The sequence below is a fragment of the Epinephelus moara genome, chromosome 22, assembly GCF_006386435.1.
Source record: "Epinephelus moara isolate mb chromosome 22, YSFRI_EMoa_1.0, whole genome shotgun sequence".
NCBI classification, from domain to species: domain Eukaryota; kingdom Metazoa; phylum Chordata; class Actinopteri; order Perciformes; family Serranidae; genus Epinephelus; species Epinephelus moara.
The window spans coordinates 22,577,226-22,598,394 of NC_065527.1; the positions used below are offsets into that span (position 1 = coordinate 22,577,226).

General features: G+C 39.1%; 1 protein-coding gene across 2 annotated transcripts; it reads left to right on the plus strand.

Annotated features, from left to right (window-relative positions):
• The first annotated feature begins 779 nt into the window (after positions 1-779).
• Positions 780-19,877, plus strand: rprd2a (regulation of nuclear pre-mRNA domain containing 2a). 2 transcript variants are annotated; one of them, XR_007569185.1, is made up of 12 exons: positions 780-1,235; positions 7,106-7,235; positions 7,573-7,724; positions 8,131-8,183; positions 8,899-9,025; positions 9,164-9,339; positions 10,196-10,538; positions 12,585-12,836; positions 13,761-13,940; positions 14,058-16,110; positions 19,376-19,571; positions 19,692-19,877. XR_007569185.1 is itself a non-coding variant. In XM_050034411.1 (10 exons), exons 1-10 carry the CDS (start codon positions 1,061-1,063, stop codon positions 15,806-15,808), a joined length of 3,339 nt encoding a protein of 1,112 aa, XP_049890368.1. In that variant the 5' UTR covers positions 780-1,060; the 3' UTR covers positions 15,809-16,775. The 2 variants fall into 2 exon arrangements, 1 of the variants encoding a protein (XP_049890368.1); XM_050034411.1 differs by lacking the exons at positions 19,376-19,571; positions 19,692-19,877 and having other exon boundaries at positions 14,058-16,775.
• Positions 19,878-21,169: the final 1,292 nt, after the last annotated feature.

Genomic DNA, 21,169 nt, shown 5'->3' on the forward strand with positions numbered 1-21,169 from the left:
TGAGTTAAATGCAGATTTAATTAATCACTTTCAGTTCATTGATTTATCATGATTAAACACTAAAAGTCTATAATTAATTTATAATTACCTTGCCAGTAGAGTTTTGAAAACTTTACAAGAGTATGCCCATTTTACGCTACTTTGTGCCTCGGCTCCATTACATTTATTTGACAGCTATAGATAATTTGCGAATAAATAATTTACATACAAATAAAATTATCATACAAATGCTGATGCATTACTACAAATTAAACTTCCCAATATAATTTTAATATTTTAAATTGGCTCCACATTCATGCATCAGTATTAGTAAACTAAAAGTAGTCTATATACTATGATGTATGATACTTTTAAAGGGACAGTCCTGCATGAGGAGAATAAGAATAATAATAGAATAAGAATAACTTTATTCATCCCCAAGGGGAAATTCAATAAAAAAGGTTTACTTTTGATACTTATAATAACACATCTGTGCTTTTACCTTGGTAGTCTGGTACATATAGGTTTGCAGACCTAACAGTGCTCAATGAGTGATCCAGATTTAGCTTCTACTCATAAACAGGTCTTTTATAATGACAGCAAACATGTTTTTTTTAAATTGATTTATATAGTTTTTTATTGGACTAATTTTCTTTATGAGTGGAACTTAAAGAGTGTGACAGATTAAAATCATGAAACATGCTCAATAACACACAGCAGGTGGCGCTAGCAGATATTAGCTTCCGCAGCACTAGGTGGCGCCATATTCATGTCGTCTTTGCGGAAGTGTCCTTCATTCCTCCACGAGCAACGAGTAAACAGACCTCTAGGATGACGAGAGGCGCTAAATTTTAGCTTTAAATATTAGCTTATACAAACTATAAAGTGTGGTATAAAAGCCCACGGTGGGAAATTTCTAGACACAGACGGTTATTGGAAACAGTAACGTCATACCGAACATTTTAGCTTTGTATCATTTCAATGGCAGCTAAGAGGTTGCCGAATGCATTGGCGTCTGTGCTACGTTAAGCTAGCATGCTAAGCTAAGTGGTAGCCGAGGCTAGTGCGGGCTGCTCCGGACATGGCAGCGGGAGCAGGAGCCGCTTCTGGCGGCTCTCTGGAGTCGACTCTAGAGAGGAAGTTTCAGGGTGTTACCAACACGATGGATTCAATTCAAGGACTGTCAACATGGTGCATCGACAACAAGAAGTACCACAGCCTGATAGTGCGACACTGGATGAAGAGTTTGAAGAAATGTGAGTAGCTGTTACCTTGCTAACCGCTCAACTGACAGTGGCTCCCTCAGCTGTTAGATGTCTTATCTCGTTTGGCACATCATTTGCAGTCCTCCCAGTGTCTAAAGTTACTGGTAGATAATATTGTTAAATAATAAATTATTCTCTCCTCTGGTAGGCGCTACAGAGCCCTGTAGGCCAACACAACTAACATTAGACACAATAACAGTTTGTTTCCACAGTCCATCACCCTGATGGACAGTTAATCAGTCACACACTGTCAATACACCTGTAGTGTAACACCAAAACATCCACTGCACCCATTTATAGGTTATAATTTCACGGTTTTTAACTTAATGCTTCATGTTTTTAATAAATACATAGTCTTTCACTGTCAATATAAATCCTACAGGCTATGGGTAGTTTGCAGACATGTACACATGCACATACTGTAACGTTACATACTGTAATCACCCATTCAGCAGGGATGCACCTGACGATGATGTTTGTGTTACCAATTAATCTGTCATGAATTTTCTCCATTAATCGTTTGGTCTACAAAACATTAGAAAACAACGGGAAAACCCTGTTAGAGTCTTAGGTGAGTTCAGCAAATGTCTTGTTTTGTCCAACCAACATTTCAAAACCCCTTGAATAATAAATTAACTGTAATGTGAGGCCGAAGAAAGCAGCAAATCCTCCCATTTGAGAACCCGGAGATATCACATTGTTTGATTTGTGTTTGTAAAATGACAAATTATTCATTGATGGTTAAAAAAGTTGCAGATTAATTTCTGTCTGTTGAATAATTGGTTTATTGATCAATCGTTGCAGGTCTACCATTCAGATTTTATTTCTTTGCACTTTGGATTACAACTTACACAACACTACTTCTATGTAGATCTTTTATCCTTATTTTAATCTTATTGTTAGTCACTGGTGCTTTTTTATATATATATATATGTTCACATATTTCTTCCCCTACTTGTATCCATAATAGTCCTGTCTTTTCTTCACTTCTATTTTGTGTAGCTTTGTTGTCCTTGTTTGTAGCTGCTGTGGCATTTCTTTGTAAGGTCATTGACTGGACGAGAGTCAGATTTCTGTATGTGTGCACATACTTAGACAATAAAGGTGATTTTAAATGTTATTTAAATTAACCAGCAAGAACAAAATACCGTCTTGATAGTGGCAAAGCATCGCTAATAGTGGCACTATTGTCTGTTGCTTTCAAGTTGGATTATTTTTCTTAAACAAGTGCTGCCTGATTTGTTGACAGGTGAGACAATTTAAGATGAGGCTACAAGTCTTTTGTTAAGGGGGATGTTTGATTTGTGTTGTTTACTGCAGTTGTATGTGCTATTCAGAATTGGAGTACCAACCCAGAAAAGAATCCTGGAGTCCCAAGTATCAGTTGCTTTATGGCAGCGTGATGCAAATTTGTACTTTATTTGCATCACTAAAGTACAGTGTCAACTGGGACCTATCTTGTGGCATTATCTTGTAGAGGGGCCCTGTGTCCAAATCTAATTTAGCACCTTTATTATTTTAGTTCATATTGTGCTGCCATGGTGCATTTTTCTGAATAAAGTAATGTCTCAGCAAATAACTTCAAACACACTGATAAACAGGGGCCACTTGGTATATCAGTATATGTTGGTTTGTGGGTCAAAGCTTCCATCTTTCATGGGATGTGGGTCCTGTACTTGATGGAAACAACAGGGGCCCAACAGCAATAATTTTCCCAGGGCGATAAACTGTTTAATTCAGCCATTTGTTCCCCAGTGTTGTATCGTTCTGAGACGACTCTCGAGGATGGCTGTAGATAGAGTAATCGCATCTTTGCAAACGGTGTTAATAAACTGCTTTGTATGAATTCACAGTTGAAACAGCTAAACCATGACCTCATTTGTGTGATTTATCCCAAAAACAGAACATTTGCTGAGCGAGTAAAGATACAGTCATCTTCAGTTTGCTCTCTGGTAACTTGTTAGGCATTTCTAATAATTTTTTGATATTTCATAGAGTAATTGATCATGGAGTTTAAAAATTCATCCGTTGATAATGAAAATAACTTGCAACTGATGTTTTGCTTGATTTACAGGACAGTAGCAAAGGAAATGATAGATGTTGCAAATGTGAAGAAAACCCAGTAAACAGACATGATAACCCACTCAAATACAAAGACTGAAGTATGATAATGAATTTTCTGATCACTTTCCACAGTGGGAGGGGGGTCAGTAGACACTTGGCATAGCACTTACAGCTTGTCCCAGCTTTGTACCTTGTACGAGACTCACATGAAGCAATCATCATCTGTGTTTCTACTTCTGTTTCATTGGTTTGGCTGTGTGTAACTTGAGCTTCGTTTGCTTCTTAATGTGAGCAAAGAGCAAAAGACAGTTGTGAAGACTGATCATTAAGTTTGTCACCGGACCGGACCGGTCTTTTGCAGTAACAGATTGGGCTTTTCAGTCCAGGGTTGCAGTATGCCGTTGTCTTCTGTGGCATTGTCTTCTTCTTGGCCTTGGTTACATAGCTGTTTATTTGACTGAGTATATTTCTTAATTATAAAAAAAAAAATCAATCACTAATAGTATTTAAGAGGTTTTGTGACCTCTTAAATACCATTTAATACCCGAATTATCTGAAATTATCTTGTGTGTCTTGTTGTATACTTTGTATTTGTATGTTCACTGCACTGATTCTGTACTTGCACTTGGTTTATTGTTATATGTAATTTTTATGTAAAGCACATTAGAGCTGCAACGATTAATCAATTAGTTGTCAACTATTGAAACAATTGCCAACTAAATTGATGATTCATTGATCAGTTTGAGTAATTTTTTAAAGGAAAAAAAGTCAAAATTCTCTGACTTCAGCTTCTTAACTGTGGATATTTTCAGGTTTCTTTACTTCTCTATGACAATAAACTAAATATCTTTGTGTTGTGGACAAAACAAGACATTTGAGGACGTCATTCTGGGCTTAACACTGATGGACAGACAAATCTGACTTTTTTGAAACATCTGTTTTCAGACAATGCACCTAAAATAATGTGACAGTTAGCCACTTTGTTAGCACGCAGGTCGCAGTAGCATCAGCCATGGCAGCTGGAAAAAAAGAACACCTTGCAGGATGGCTTAGCTGTCACTTAGAGCTTTCAGGCAATTTACCAAGCTCATTCTACATTTATGATATGCCAGTTTCTGTTGGCATATTTGGCTCTCAGCTTTTTGGGGGTCATCTTTGCAAATTTTGAAACTATTCCAGAGGCTTGACTTTTTTGACATCTTGCTAGTTTATCACATGTGATTAGACTGTCCCATTTTCAGAATTTGGGTCAGTCCTAATATTTTTTCTGTCAGCTCATGGTTCCTGGAGCCATCTGTTTTTATAAATTGTCTGTAGCTGCCTGCAGTAGCAGTCAAAATACACTTAACAGACAATTAACACTTAATTTTATTTAGAGATGTTGATGCAGATGCCGTTATGCTGAAGAGCTCCTTGTTTTTAAATATTGGAGATTTGTGTGCTTTCTGTCATAGAAACGGCTGTTTGTTTGAAATGAAATAAATGTGTGAGTGGTCTGCTTGCATTAAGTGTGATTCATGCAGGACACTCTTATTTGTATATTGGCTGAATTTTGTGTTTTTGATGTTCCAAAACAATTTCAGAGTTTCATTATAGACTTCCATGTCATGGTTGGCCGGTAGACTTTGGTTTTTCTCCGATAATTTCTAAAAAGAGAGGCGGCATTGGCTCGTGTTTGTCCGTCTTTCTCTCAGCTTGCCGTTTGTGTTTAAAGTAGTGTGTTGTTAATTGTGTTTAATGTAACTGTCAGTTTGCCTTTCGATAACTTGAAAGTGATGGTGGCTGGTGGGGAACACTTGAATACAAAAGATGGACAGTGTGAGCACATGAATAGATTTTTTAATGGTTTCAAACAGCTCTTTGTCCTGTTTTGGATGCCAAGTGTTGAAACTCCTGAAGTTTGTGGTATGAATAAGAACCATGTCTTTCTTATATCACCTGGAGGATTTAAACAATTCAGTGGAAATTTTTCATGTAAATTTGTCGGCTGTGAGTTAAAATCAGATGTTTTTGAAGATATGATGTTTCATGCTTTCCTCACAGTTAATATTGAAATGCTATGTACTGTGATAGAATGAATTAATTTTAAACAAGATAATCAATTTTCTAATGTCTTGCTTTGCAGTACACAAATTACCGTAATTGAATCTATAAATGGAGTTATTTAACATTTTTATTAGCGGTTAGTGTTGCTATGATATAGCATTACGCAGCTGTTTGATTTATAGAAAAGATTCTGTTGGAAAAGATGTGGTCAGTCAGTGAAGTATTGATTTGGTGTCTGTACCAGAATTCAGGTATCACGTTTGCTCTGGTATCAAAACATTTCAAATTGCACTCAGTCCCATGTGTGTGGAAACTAAATAGGCTGTTATTTCACTCCCTCTCTTGATCTCTCTCTGTTATAATATTATGTTGAATTATCTTCTTGTTGTTTAAAAGTCCTATAGCTTTGACTACGTGTTTTTTTTTTTTAAATGACTTGCTTTCTTTTGGCCTTCTGATCTCTTTGGATCTCTATCAAAGCACGTTTGTTGATTGAGAATGATTCAGTCGCAGTTTTAATAATTCATGAATAGCTGTTGCCATGTACAGTTGTGTCTTGTATCTTTAGGTTAATAAGCGTGATTTATTCATTGTTTTTAATTAATAATTTTTATTTATTAAGTAAAAATGCCAAACATTTTAGATTTACAATTCAATAAATGTTAAGAGTTGTTTGCATTTCTTATTTAATGCCATTACAAAATGAATTTGTTCTTTTGTTTGGCTGCTCTACGTTTGTTTGGGTTCTGTTCATAAGTAATTAATGCTTGTCATTTTAACATTTTAGTCAAATATTGGTAAGTTAATCATGAAAATAGTCAATACCTTGCAGCACAACTGGTGTGTACAAATATTTAAAAAGTGTTAAAAGATATTATTTAATCTCAGACTTTCTGTCAGCAGACCTTCTGACCACTTGTGTCTACATGGTAACCCTAGATTTGTCAAACTCTCGTGAGCTGCTTTAGAATATTCTTGTCTTGCTATTGTATACTATTCCAACTAGGGAGGGGAATTTATAAGATTTTATTGATACCAATGCTGTTGAGCCTATCTGGCTGATTCTATTCTCTGCATAGAAACAGAAAAAAGGCGTACATGCAACAGTCTGTCTTTTATTATCTAAAATGGATGAATGGGTAGGAAAAATCCACAAAGCTTGCCTGCGTGGCACTAATGTTATTATACCATATTATATTTACCCATGGTAACAGACATGCTGCTTGATTGTGAAGCAGCTGCACTAGTCTGTGGAGTGTTAATACATGGCATCCCTGGAATTGAAGTCCATGTTGCATAGAAAGATGTTTCAGCAAATTGCACTTACTTGAAATGATCGTTCTACAGACAGACATTACAAGCAGCACTCTTCATAAAAAGAGGCCACACTGTGGACCATTTCTTTCTTCCTGCCATGACTCCTTGTTGCACATTTCCAGCAGCGTAGACATCAGTTTGAAATCATTGTTTAGCACTGCGCAACTGTCAGAAATACATGCTGGTATCAATGAAAGCAATTGATATGCTCAGAGGTAAACGATTTTGATGGATTGAAAATTTTGGAACCAGTTTTCAATTGTAACTGGTTCTCAATTCCCATCCCTAGTGCTAACTCTGGGGTTACGATCTGGTTAGGTTGATGTACAAGAAGCACTTAAACAGAGTTTTTCGTGAATCTGGGGTTCCCATCTAGACTCGACCCTTCTGCCCTCCTACTAAACTAACATTATTGTCTCTTTTTCCTCTAACAGCTGATGCCGCACACAGACTCAACCTTTTCTACGTTGCCAACGATGTCATTCAGACCTCTAAAAGGAAAAATGCCATAGTTTACCGTACAGCATTTGCCGAGATCCTCCCTGAGGCCTTCTTGCTGATCAAGTAAGTAGTTTGATGAGATGTGGTTTTATCGAGGTCTCAGCTCTATCAAAAATAACTGTCCTTATTAGTCTGTGATGTCAGTCAGTCCTGATGTAATGTCTGTATATGAGATGCAGTGATGTTTGTGTATGTTGCCCTGTTCTTCCTCTCCTTCATTTTGACCTCATCTTTTGACTTTAGCTTTTATTTCTCCCTTTTTGTTCCCTCTGTCCTTGTTTTTTGTTTTATTCATTCAGAGAAATCCTTCACACATAAAACACAAATGTCATTACAACAACAAAACATAAATCCCTGCGCTCCCTCGTTCTTATTCTGTCATTCTTTCTCCTTCCCCCAGCAATGAAGGTGACACCAAGGTAATTAAAGCGGTGGAGAGGATACTGACCATATGGGAAGACAGGGGTGTGTATTCAGGGACACTCATTACTGAGCTGAGGAGTAGCTTAGTAAAAGAGGAGTCCCCTCCTGAGACACCCGTGGAGCAAAAAAGTAAGTGTCTCCGCCTTTTTTTCCCCTCACTTTCTCTTGACATATTAATACCTCGTCTCGACACCAGTCTTGAAAAGTTTTGATTCTATTTTAAATCTTATTAACTTCTGAAAAAACATGTCATTCACAGACTTTGCATCCACTGTGATTTTGGTTACCTACTACAGATTTATTCTCATGTAACCCCGTGTGATCAGTGGCGATGCCCAACTCTAATTATTTCAACCTTAAATGTCCAGTTTATTTCTTAATATTAATTATAAAAAACAAATGAATTAAATCAATAATTCCAATAGGTGGAGCAAGATGCCCCCCTGATAATGGTGGGGAAATACTGCTGAATGTTGCAAATCTTTGTAAGTATGTTTGATGTGATTTCTAATGTTCATTCTTGTTTCTTTTAAAGCTCCCGTTGAGTCTAGAGCAGATCTACAGTCCAAAATTGTTGCTGAGTTTGTGGTAAGCAAGAAATTCAAGTTTTAAGCAGAACATAACTGCAACGCTGTTATTTTACAACTTAAATTTCATAAAACTAACTTGTTCATGCAGTAGAAAGATACAAATACTTTTGACATTGGTGCCACATGATCAGAGATAACAGAGGAAAAGAATAAAGGCTGTGGCATTTGCTTTTGCTCACAAGGTAAAAAGATTTTTAGAACTACCAGAATGCACTGCTCTGCACTGGACCAATTAACACTCACGCTGGTGGGTGACATAATGTGAGTTTGTCCGTTGTGACACAGATTTGAACTAAAATAGAAGAAGAGAGAAAGAATAAAATTTTTGGCAAATAATGACCAATGCAGTAACAGAATCTTGGTTTATATTTGATCAGCCCTGCCTAGTTTTACAGTTTGATTTGAGTTTGGTCTGAGTTAAGGAGAAGGGCGGTTCTTTCTAGATCTGCATCCATACTCTTTGTGTCCTAATGTGGAAGTATGATCTGTAGTTCAAGCAACAGCCCTAGAGCATTAGATCCGGGCTCTGTCAAGATGGAGGGAAGTTTATTACATTTCACTCACGCATACCCACATTGTAATGATACAGACCTGATTGAAAATGGCAAAGTATCCAGATAAAAGTAGTTATGCTCGTAGTTTTTCCTCTTTTTCTCCTTTACTCTAATATTATGTTGGTCTCACACTGTGGCTGACTGCTCCCTTTGCTTTAGCCCCAGGCATTTATCGACAATCTGTCCAAGTACAAGAAATCTCTGGAGGAGGTGGACCTGAGAGAAAAACAGCTGGCAGCTATGAGGATTGACATCTGCAGTTCTGATGCCCTCAAGAGACTCAAAGGTACCCGCTCTAGTCATCTTCTACTGTTGTACCATCTGTACTACTGCAACACACAGATGGCTCTTGCTTCTAAGATCAGCAGTGCTTTTTCTCTTTCTTATGTCTCAAAAATCATCCTTACATTCTTGATTCTTACAGATAAGGCCGGAGGAAAGAAATTCTCCAAGGACTTTGAGGAAGGAAGTGCGCAACTACAGGAGTTTGTCAAGTTCTATGAAAAACAAATCAAAACAGGGCCTCCTCTAATGCAGGCCCTCAGCAATGCAGACATCTTCTACGAGATGCAGTACAAGGAGGTCAAGATTGTTGCTAATGTGAGTAGTGGTATATTTGTTGTCTGGGATTTGTTGTAATGGTCACACAGGATCACATCTTCACACTTCTGCAACTATAAGTTTGTTCACAATGCTACATCTGTGTCATTTATGAACATGGATTCAAGTAGAATTATTTCACCTTTGTTTGTTGGAGCCAGGCCGTGTAGTGCTTTATAGGTGATAAGAAAGAAATACATTTTAAAATCAATTCTGCATTTTATGGGTTAACAGTGTAGATTGGCCAACACTGGTGTAATGTGTGACCTAAGCTGTGTATTAGTCAGAAGTCTATCAGCTGCGTTTTGGACCAACTGTAGCTGAGACACAAAGGAGCAACTCAGGGTGGTGAGGAGACAAAAACATAAACATGTACAGGGAGAACAGAATAGGACCAAGGATTGAACCCTGGGGCACACCACACGTCAGCCTAGCAGATGAGGAGACATGTTCGTCAACAGCCAGCTTGAAAACCACCTTGTACCAGTGTATGTATGAAGGACAAAATGAAAATGATGTGTGTTGACCCGTGTGTTCAAAATAATTCCTTCAGTTTTATGGCAGTGTGAGCATAAATTTAAGATGAGATGGAAAGCACACATGGTCATGCATAAAAGCTTATGTGTACAAGGACGATGCAAAAACAGTACTACATGATATATGCACAGTAGACACACTTCATGTATGATAGATTAAACTCATTATTATTATATTAAAAATGAACTTAACTGATGTGTGGGGGAAAAAAGTGGTATTTAATAATTTCCAGGTTTGTGAATTGAATTGTAATCTGGCTATTAAAGCTGTTGGTTGCCTGTGTTTCATTTACTGACACTCCATTACCTCTCCTCTCAAGGCCTACCAGACGTTCGCCAACAGGGTAACCCACCTGAAGCGTAAACTGGACAGCCTGAAGGCCACCTTGCCCGACCTAGATGAGTCCCCTATCCCCTCACCCTCGGCAGACGCACCATCTCCCACAGGATCAGAGTCCCCTTTCCATGGTCTGGAATTATCCAATCCTGATCCAGATCTTGATGGCTCTGCTATGGATGACGAGGCAGAGCCACCGGCCCCAAGCCCTCTGTCCTCACCGGGAGGATCCCCCAAACACGTGGAGTCTGTCGGGCAGAATGATAATCGTGACGTGGAAGACATGGAGCTCTCTGAGGAAGAAATGGACAGTGGTGGCATTATAGGTAAGGAGTGGACTGATGAGGGTAACTTTGGTATTTTTCAACCTGGAGCCTATTTTCCCGTGTTTTTGTTGCAAATTGACTAAAAGGGAATAACTATTTTTGAAATTGGTCCAGCACTGAGCGAGAGGGCAGCACTGTTAACACTTAGGGCATGTTTGCACTGTCAATGTGCTTCCACTCAAAGTACTTGTTTTTGCCACTGACTGGCTGAGATTGTTATTATTATAAAAGTCTGGCAACATTATGGAAAGGATCTCTACAGAGTCAGACTTTTTTGTTAAAGAGTACCATCCTTTTTTTAACCAGAAACAGCCCTGAAATTGCGGATTGTCAAAGCCACCAGACACCATTTAAATAAATGTTAATTTTAGCATGTATACAGACAGCATATTTTCACATCTAAGTGGGTGACTTGACTGTTTAATTCATCCCAACCACATTTTGTTGATTGCTGAAACAGTGAAGAGATCAACCGAGATGGTTTTTGGGTGTTTTTTGTTTCTATCAATTTTGAAATAAGTATGTTTTGCCATGACAAAATTACTGTTTACGTTAATGGAGTCTGGCGGCTTTGTTGATTGCAATTTGGAGGTTGTTTCTGGTTAAAGAAAAAGGATCTTAGTCTTTAACAAAAAGGATCTTACTCTTTGACAAAAAGTCTATCTCTGTAGGGATCCTTTTTATAATGTTGTCGTAATATTTATAAATATAATATTTCTTTTTCTAAATGCTTATTTGTCTGGCAGCGTTGTGCAGACAATGTGTTAAAATCAGGTAAAGGATAAGCTCCACCAAATTAGATAAGTGAGGTCACTCAATCACACACACATCTTCTATTACAAGCCCTTTTTACACAGAGAGCCAGCAACACCATCGCAACAAAGACCCTTCATTATGTCGACATTGCTTTCTGCTAGCAAGCAATGCTGGCCTAAGGCTGCCCTAGTGTGTGATTTTAGACAGCATGCCTGCACTCCAGAAGCAAAAGAAGGGTGACGGTTGTGACGTGTAACACAAAAGTGACTACCTCTAGAGCAACATATAACATATGCGCCAGACACTGCTTTCTAAACAATAAGGATGGCATAACATAAAGGCGTAATGACGATGTCCCAACCATTTCATACGTTTTATACAGAACGGCAAGGCACAATAACGGCGCAACATGTCCACCTTGAACAAGCAGTGTAGAACTGGCTACAGCCTTCATATGTCAACAAAGAAGATTCAAGTATTTCTGCTAATTTGTGTTCTAGCCAATTTTACTGAAATAGTTTTCTCTGCCTGTAGAGCCATGTAATTAAAACTAGACACATTTTTACAACTACAGACAGCCATATGTTGCCATTTTACAGTTTTTTATGTTCAGGTACAACACCTGCAGCTTACCTTACAGGATCTGTGTGAACTACCACACTCAACTCTGTTGGGTTGAATATTACTTTTTACCAGCAAGTACATGTACTGATTTTTGTTTATTGGCCATTTTTATTGTTACACTGTTTCATGTGTATGATTTACCCTTTTATTTAGCTTTTAATCCTCTAGTCATACTGTTAACTGGGCGTTTATTATTTTCTGACTTTTTTTTTTTTTTAGAGAAAAACATTTAATCAGATGAATTGAGAATATAATCAGCAGATTAATTGATAATGAAATAATTGTTTAGGCAGCCCTACATTATTTCACCATCACACACAATATCTTAAAGTCAGGATAGGATTATTTGTCATTACAGCACATAAGGAAGGTTTGTATTTTAACTTGGCCGCTGTATAAAACCCTTTTTTATTCAGACTTCATTTTTTAGATGGGTGACCTGTGTGTCACAATTTAGTTCTTCAAGGAAAGCTGAAGAGATTGTTTCAGTGTTTTTGGCAGCATGTTCTCCTCCATTAATTTATTAGCAGTGTCTTCTCTTGTCTCGTAAATCAAGTGCACTTGGAGAAGAACAATGACAAAATTAATTGTGTCGCCTAATAACAAAAAACTGTAGTTGTCTTGTTGTATTAAATAGTGTCTCACTGCTGTAATTTTTCTCCTCAGTTGAGGAGCAGGTTAAATGCCTCACCGAGCCAAGGCTGTCCTCTTCAAAAACGGAGCCAGCAGTGGCAACAGAGCAGCCCATCGTGGCTCCTGCAGCAGCAGCAGCAGCACCTACAACAGCAGCAGCACCTACTACAACAGCAACAGCAGCAGCAGCAGCAGCAGCAGCAGCAGCAGCAGCAGTGGAAGGTGTTGACCTGAGTAAAATTGGCTCCATCCTCAACAGTGTAAACTCAGTTATGAAGAACACAGGTGAGTGCTGGTACTTTTTAAAAATCATAATGAAACTGTAATAAAACCGCTCTTTAGAAAATGTAAAAAATTAAACAACAAATTCAGAATATATATGTTCTGTCACATACCAAGAAAAAAGAAAATGTTATCACAGATGATTTGATGGTGTCTGTCTACGTCTGCTATGAACAACTTTCCCCTACCCTAATATCTCTTCAATACATACCTTAATAATTCTGAATTCAAATTCACTGAATTCACCTCTGAGATCCCACAAAAAAAAAAAAAATCCCGATAATGAATAGAGCTAGGGCCGGTACTCGATACAGATAAGAAATCAACTGAAATAACCCACCACCAAGTAGCACTGAAACGTCTACAGTCAAACAATACCTGCATTTGATTCTTTTTTTGTGCCGGGGCTCTTATCCCTGACCGTCCCGTTTCCCCACTGGGTCACAAAATTTTCTGTTGTTGCCATCTCTGGAGTTGTTCTCCTCACACCAGAAGGTCAGTTCAACATCTGTCTGTTAGCACAAGCTAACACACACTCTCACAACTGTCCCCAAACCATACAGTCTGTAGAGTGGTGAAGTCAAGTGTAGTGTATTTGACAGGGTTGGCAGTCCAGTGTACCGAGATGCCACCAAAACATTCAGAGATATGGCTACAGGCATACATCCATTCACCCTATGGATATCAAATGAAATATTCTATTGGTATTGGTATTGCTTTTAGGGCACTAGTCTTGGTACAGGTATCATAATTTTTTAAACAATACCCACTCCGAATTATAACTGTGATCAAAGTACCACCATACTCCTGTAATAGTCCTATTTTTTTTTTATAAACTTTTAGTCCTTTGCTGCTAAAACACTTAACACCTCAATGACCAATTATGGTGGTATAAAATTAAAATGAGTGTCCCTCTGTGTCTCACAGCACCACCAGTGGAGAGTCCCTCTGCAGCTGCTCCTGCTGGCTCCTCATTGAAGACTACACTTGCCTCTGTGGCCTCTCAGGATGCCAGTTCACTGGTAAGCCTCCTCTCCAAGGTGGATGTGAGTCCTGCAGACCTCCTTGGTGCTCTCTCCAAAGTCCAGGGCCAAGGCAGCCTTGAGGGTGAGAAGATAGAGTTGTTTGTTCAGTTTGAAAACAAAAGGTGTCGGTTTTATATCATACATCAAAAGCCTCAAGGTTGCTCAAAACACATTTCTGTATTCTCCTTTTCTTCATTAGGCATCACTTCTCTTCGGGGCAGCCCAGCTGCAAATGTTTCCTCAGACTCTTCCAGTACAGGCAAGATTCTTCCCTCTTCCTCATCCACATCTGCATCAGCAGTACCCTCTCAGAGCCCGTCTCTCCCCTCTGTTGCACATATGCCTTCTTCACACAGCTCCACTGCAAGGCAGAGCACAAGCTCCCAAGCCCCCCCTCAGACTTCCAACCCAGCCTCTGCCCTGGTCCAGGCTCTCCATAGAAATATGGATTTGACAACAGAGTCAGAACCAACCTTGTCCTCTAAGAGTTTAGAGTCTAAAATCCACAGCTTCCTGCAGGGGAACCCTGCTTTTAATGCACTTGGCCTGGGTCTTTCTACAAACCCAGTACCGGGAGGGGATAACTTCAGCCCAGTAACAGGGACAGACACCCAGGGTGGGACCCCAGTGCGGGACGAGGGCGGAGGCACCCCAACGCAAGATGAGATTATGGACAAGCGTGTCGTGATCCCATACACATCCAACATAAATCAGCCACCGATTAAAGAAACTGTAGAAACGGCTGCTATTGCATACCTGAACAGCAGTCAGCAGAACCGCAACAATCCTCCACAGCAAGCTCACCTGCAGCCAGGTGTGCCTCAGAATGGGCAGGTCTACCAGCCGTACCCATATGGCAAACATGAGATGTCAGAGCATGAGATTACTGCACCTGTTGCACACTATCAGCAGATATCTACACAAACAGGAGGGCCAGTGCCTGGAGAAAGAGCCCCAGGCAGCGCCAGTAGCACACAGACACTGGAGGGCTTTCAGGGGGTGAGTGAAAGGGGTTGGTACGGTGACACATACCCAGAGGGCAGCTCTCAGCAACCTAGAGGCTACAATGTGACAGCGCCTGGAGGGGCTGGAGAAAACAAGACATCAGGACTTTTTCCATACCAAACAGAGACATTTCAGGAACCTCAAGAGTTGGCCTCCCAGCAGGGTACCACCACAGCCCCTGGTATGTTCAGAAGTAACCTTCCTCCTATCCCAAAGCTCCCTCCCCCTCCTCGTGTCTTTGATGCCCCTCCTCCTGTGAACAGTGGAATGATGATGCCGCCAGAGCAGCAGTCAGTACGGCAGCCAGTGCCTAGTGCAGGAGCAGGGGAGATGATGGGGGCCAGAGGCGACAGTGTCATCAGTGGGATGGTGGTCCACGATCATCAACACAAATCCATGTTTCATTCTGATGAGCCACCATATGATCATGACCAACCTCACCCTCCTCAGCAAGAGGTTTTTCACCCTCACCCAGAAGATCTGCATTATCAGGATGAGCCTCGTCGTCATGATGCCCATTTCTTTCAAGACGACCCTTACCGCCACCCAGATGATCCATATCACAGGCCAGGGAGCCCTCCGCACCACTTCCCCAGAGTTCGGGGGCACCTCACTCCCCCTGTCTCACCCTCCGAAGACGCTTACTACGGCCACGACTTCCAGCGGCACAGCCCCCCTCCTCTGCACTACGCTCCAAGGAGACCACCACCACCATCTAATTTTGAAATCCGTCATCCTGGTCTACGGCCTCCACATCGGCCTCCACATCGGCCTCCCCACCCAGCACACCACCCACGCCTCAGAGGACCGCCCCCACGTGCTCCATTTCCTCATTTCCGTGGCCCCGATCCAAGGTTAAGAGGCAAACGTCCAGGTCCGAGAGGAGGCGGAAATCCTGGTCCAATGTTCCCACCAAAAAGACCCTTTCCACCCCCGAGGTACTAACTGAACACGTAGCATATCACTGTGGATGTCATGAAGGCAGAGGCAGGGCCTTTAAGACTGTTCAGCTAGTCACTCAGTGTCAAGGTCCACACCATGCCAGCAGAAACCTGTGAAAATCTGGGTGGGTGAAAGTGCAGATACTGAGGAGGGCACCAGGAGACGAGGGTAAAGATGAACTAATTCAGCAGAAAATGTGAATGGCGAAGAATAAAGGATGTGGAGGAGAACAAGAGACAACACCAGGAGCTCTGAGAGGGCTGCTGAGCTGAAGAGTGAAGACAGAAGATTAAAGAAAATAAGAGGTGGATATATATAATTCACTTTTTTTGTGTTATTTGCTCAAGTATGAAGCATTGCATTAAATATGTAATTGGGCAGTCAGTTTGATAAAGGTCAGAGTGTGTGCATGGTATGCGTGTGCATGCGCTCAAGTGTAAGTAACAGAAGTTTGAGTCCGACGAATTATTTTTGCTAAGAGAGTAAGAAAAGAATGTAGTTGGTGCAATGTTTCTGCTGTTATTTAGTTTGTCAGCGAGCAGTTTTTACTGCTTCTCTTCACAGCAGCAGTTTCCCAGTAGCTTTTGGTAAAACATCCATTTAAATTAAATCTCTTTGGTTATGAAAAACAGAGTGTATGTTATAGAGTTTATGTTCCTTCTACAGTACTCGTTAGCATATTTAGGGAAATTATTTTGTCACTGTTCCAACTCCGAATGTTCTATATTTGTGAGGCGATGCTTTCTCCACCAGTACGTAAGATCCCTCCGGCAACAGTTTTACGTCTCGTTAAGTTCCATGAAGGAGAGCGGCACATGTCTATTCATGGGGAGAGAGAGAGGTGTGAAAGTTATTTCTTTTCCTGCCTCTCAACACCGACGCAGAAGAAGTGCATTTTTGGAGGGGATGAAGATACTCGTCTTCAGTTTCGTTTTACTTGTATTGACTAATAAAATCTGAGTTTGAAAAATTGTGTTGTTTTATTTCCTCTGATCCTTTCCACAGCCCTAACTATTAGTCATCATCTAGCCATGACACTTGAGTGAGTTGATGCATTTTGTAGGATGATTCTTGGCTATCTGAGGGCAATATTTAAAGGAATACTTCACCCACAAGATGACCATTTGTGTGTCAGTCAGTCATGCCATGTTACCATGAATTAGTAAAGAAAACTGTTTTTTTCTCACATGCCTCTACAGTAAACCTTTATTGATTGATTGGCGACCATGCTTATCAACAGCAAAACTATACCAAAACATCTATTCACAAACTCTCACACAACTCGTGCACTATAATCCGAGTCTCATTTATCCAGTTGCGTGCTCAGTTCCTCCCCAAACATGCATTTTCACGAAATTATTACTATGTAAGACTGGTCTGAAAGTCTAACTTATCTTTGCTCTCCAAAGCCACACTCCAGTACTAAGGGTTTTTTTTTTTAAAGAAAATTCACGTTTCGGAGGTGCTGAGCGTACAACTGGATAAATGAGACTTGGATTATACTGCACAAGTTGTGTAAGAATTTGCAAACAAATCTTTTGATGTCATTTTCTTGGGGTTAAATGTTGTCCCCTAATCAATCGATACATCAATATGTGTGCCATTGTCTCTGGAGCAGTGAGACAGACAAAGTATTCTTCACAAACCCAAGGTAACACAGCATGACTAATTGATTTACAAATGGTTATTTAGCGGGTGAAGTATTTTCGATATACTCACAAAATTGAATTAAAATCCTAGGTAAGGGTGTGATGTCAGTTCAGGTCTAAAATACGCTGCTGTCACAACATAATACAACATTATTCCAGAGAGGTAAAAGTAAATACTCAAAGAATAAAAATAGCCGTAACTCCTCTAACTTAGGTACAATTTAAATAGTAAATAAAATGCATTGTTTTTATGAAGATGCAATTTTGTAAAGAAAAAATAATGTTTTCACATTATAAAAGCCTATAAAAAAATAATAGAAATAAATATATGTGGTTGAGTTAAATTGTCAGTGTTTTATATTTATATTTTTAATTAGGTTTTTAAACTAAATCCACAAAGATGAAAACCTAATGAAGGAAAGTCCACACCGAGGTTGCATATTTAAGCCTGTGTGGATGTTCTTTGTTAATATCACCCCGTTTGGTTAATTTACAGTAAAACCTAAAAGTTTTCATTTTCTGTCTCAGACAGCAGTTAACTGAACTGACCCTAAACTCTGTATAGGTTACTATTGCACTTTTAGTATTTTCTCTTTAGTTTGCTGTTAGTGGTGCAATCTAACATTTGTGCATAGGTTCAAAGTTGGCCTGGAACAAGAATAGATTTCTACATTGTGATATTCTCAGTGGAGTCCATTATTCCGAACATATTCTCCACTGATTACATAGTTAACACCTTACCTGTGTTAGTCTTAGTCTGACCTTTTTAAAAATGACAAATCAGCTACCAGATCTATTTATATGCAGTTTTACTGCCTCTCCAACATTGAGCATTAAAGCTAAATCCTTCCTCACATCCACGTCTCTGTTTTTCTGCACTGGTGGTGTGATGAACACATTTCCAGTTGAGGGTTCATTGTTTCCCTGTGGGAGAACAGATGTTTGTTTCCATCATGGCACAGTAGAAGTCTCGCTGGCTCCTCAAATACTCCTGCCTCTCTAAGAGGGGGAATGTGAGGGACTTTTAAATTGAGGCCAAACTGAGTTCACACAGCTTCAGACAAGACAAAGTGATAATCGGGGGTATTGATTAGGCAGTTACAAAACAAGTATTTAATTTGCAGAAAATCAAATGTTATTAATTAGACTTTTGGACTTAAAAAATTTAGTGCCTTGATGCAGTGTGATTTAAAAAAAAATATTTAATGACATTTATCAAAATAGATGTTTCTTCTTAGAGTCAATAAATTAATTAAACCATCACATTAACCCGGTTATACTCCCAAACTTTAATTGATCTGAATTTTGTGAATGTAAAACCGTGTAAAAAGAATTCGTGTCTTTAAACAACACGCAGAAATTTGTATTTTACATCCACATTGCAGCTTTAAAAAGGCTCTAATAATTAATTCGGGTGTTACTGGCTTTAATCAAGACGTGCTCTCTAATCATCACAGCCTTTGTTCAGGGACATGATCGATTTTGATTAACACTCGTGCAGCTTTGCAAAATCCGGTGTTAGACGGAATATTAAAACGGAAAAGTGAAGTTTAAGTTGATTCAGTGTTTTCGACGTTTTAGTGCGTATTAAAATAGTGCGCAGTTATTGTGCGGAGTTCATTATTACGAGGCAGGAAGCTGTGATCAGGCAGATAATAAATGTTACTGATAATACGCAGGTGAGGCAGCCGTCGCCAGATGTCAGCAGATCTTTCCAGGATCACTTTCACTTCATTAGTCCGCTCTGTAAGACGAGGAGCACCACACAGACTCTTTGTTGATTGCGCTCAAAGTACTAAAGTGCGCCATGATGGCTGATATAACTATATATTTTTGTGTATTAATTTATCCTGAGGTAGAAAAAAATGAATTTTAACCTATTTCCCGTTTCATCCCTCCCTCCTCCTGTTGTCATCCTCAGGGATCCACAGCCTCACTTTGATGTGTCTGATGTGATGGGAACCTTTTCCACATGTTCCTGATGGAAGAAGAAGAAGAGGAGGAGGAAGAGGAGGGGGGTGGATGCTGTGGTGGCTCACCTCTTTGAATCCTGCACAGTCTCTCCCAGTGATGGCTCTTCATGATCTGACGTGAAGGCTGTGCACAGCAGCAGCTGAGTAAGCCTCCAGTTTGATACATCAGAAACTGAGTGCCACCAGCAGGAAACCCAAGCATCAATACAAAGGCTGCAGAATATGAAATGTTTTAATAGTTTATTTCTCTGTTTGTGTGTTTAGGAGGAGTCACAGGGGAGCAGGGAGGATGGACAGAGAGGCCACTGTGAGTAAGTACATTCAGAATGATATACTTTATAAACTTTATATTCTATCACTCATGCACACTCATTCATACACCTCTAATATGTAAAAAAAAAAAAATGCACATTTTTGTGAAATAAAAAATTGTTGTCCAAAATAAAACAAGGTTGTGTTGTGTGTTTATTTAAGTACAATATCTCACAGCTGGTCCTGTGCATCAGCTGCTTTATGTCCTGTCAGACAGACGTGTATCTCCAAAAATACTGTGAGAAATTTCTGAAAGATTCCAAATCACTAAAGTTTAGAGACGCATTGATGTCATGACCTCGATCAGGCTGTTTGTGGAGTGTTTTACGGCTCCAGGAAATGTCATTCATTTAAAGCCAGTGGTAGAATATAACTACTCACGTACTGTTACTGGGGAGTAACTATGGCATTGTAGTCTCTTACTGTTACTAAGATATTTTTTTTTTTATTAGTTTACAGTTACTAATCAAAGTATTAGTGAGTAGAAAGGTGTTATATCTGAAGTATGCTTTTCAGTAAGAAGTTTATATGTAGAAAATAACATTCATTCTGTCTGTTTCAAGACTTTTTTCAGCTTTATTGCCCAGATTAAAACATTTGCTTGAAAAGTAATCAAATGTAATAAGTATTATTTTAATGAAAAAATTAGATTAGTTAGATTACTTATTAGATTTTAACAGGGTAACTATTAATCTGTAACATATAACATTTTAAAAATAATCTTCCCAACACTGTCTACTTTAATGTTTCCATTTCCTGCTACTATATAACTAACTACTTCACTTCCAATGGAAATAATGTAGTTTTAACTTCACTACATGTATTTAACAGCCATAGGAATACTTGTTACCAATTAAGATTTTTCATACAAAACAAATAACCACCTTTTAGATTATGATGCATTTGCTCCTTACAAAAATCTAAAGTCATTTTAGTCTATAGCTCAAATCATATTTTTTTACTTGTATTATAGAATTTTTTACATTGCTTTCATTTTATTTTATTTTATTTTATTTTATTTTATGTGTTTAGACATAGAACTGCATTATATCCAGATAGATGCAATTTAACAATTTGATTTAATTCAACAAGAAGCACTAAAAAAAAACAAAACTAACCAGTCAAGTCAACAATCCAAAAAAACCCAAAAACTTTTATTTAAATAAAGGATCTGTCTACTTCTCGCACCAGTATTTTAGGCACAAAACCCCATTTAAGATTCAGATACAGAATCTTTTGCAAAGTCACAGACTGAGAGCAACGTGAGCAGCAGCAGCATCATCTGTGTCTGCAGCTCGTCACCAGATGTCGTTGTTGGTTTCACTTTGAGATAAAATACAAATGACATCCATTGTCAAAGTGACACAAATCACGTTGTCGAAGCAGCGCAGTTAACATTCATCTATATTTGGTTAAAGTCAGATGAAGAG

Excerpts from the sequence above, each read along its gene's own strand:
- rprd2a (XM_050034411.1), top strand. The coding sequence starts at position 1,061 with ATGGCAGCGGGAGCAGGAGCCGCTTCTGGCGGCTCTCTGGAGTCGACT. Across the intron at positions 9,026-9,163 it reads TGCCCTCAAGAGACTCAAAG|ATAAGGCCGGAGGAAAGAAA; the intron begins GTACCCGCTCTA and ends TGATTCTTACAG. Across the intron at positions 12,837-13,760 it reads CTCAGTTATGAAGAACACAG|CACCACCAGTGGAGAGTCCC; the intron begins GTGAGTGCTGGT and ends TGTGTCTCACAG.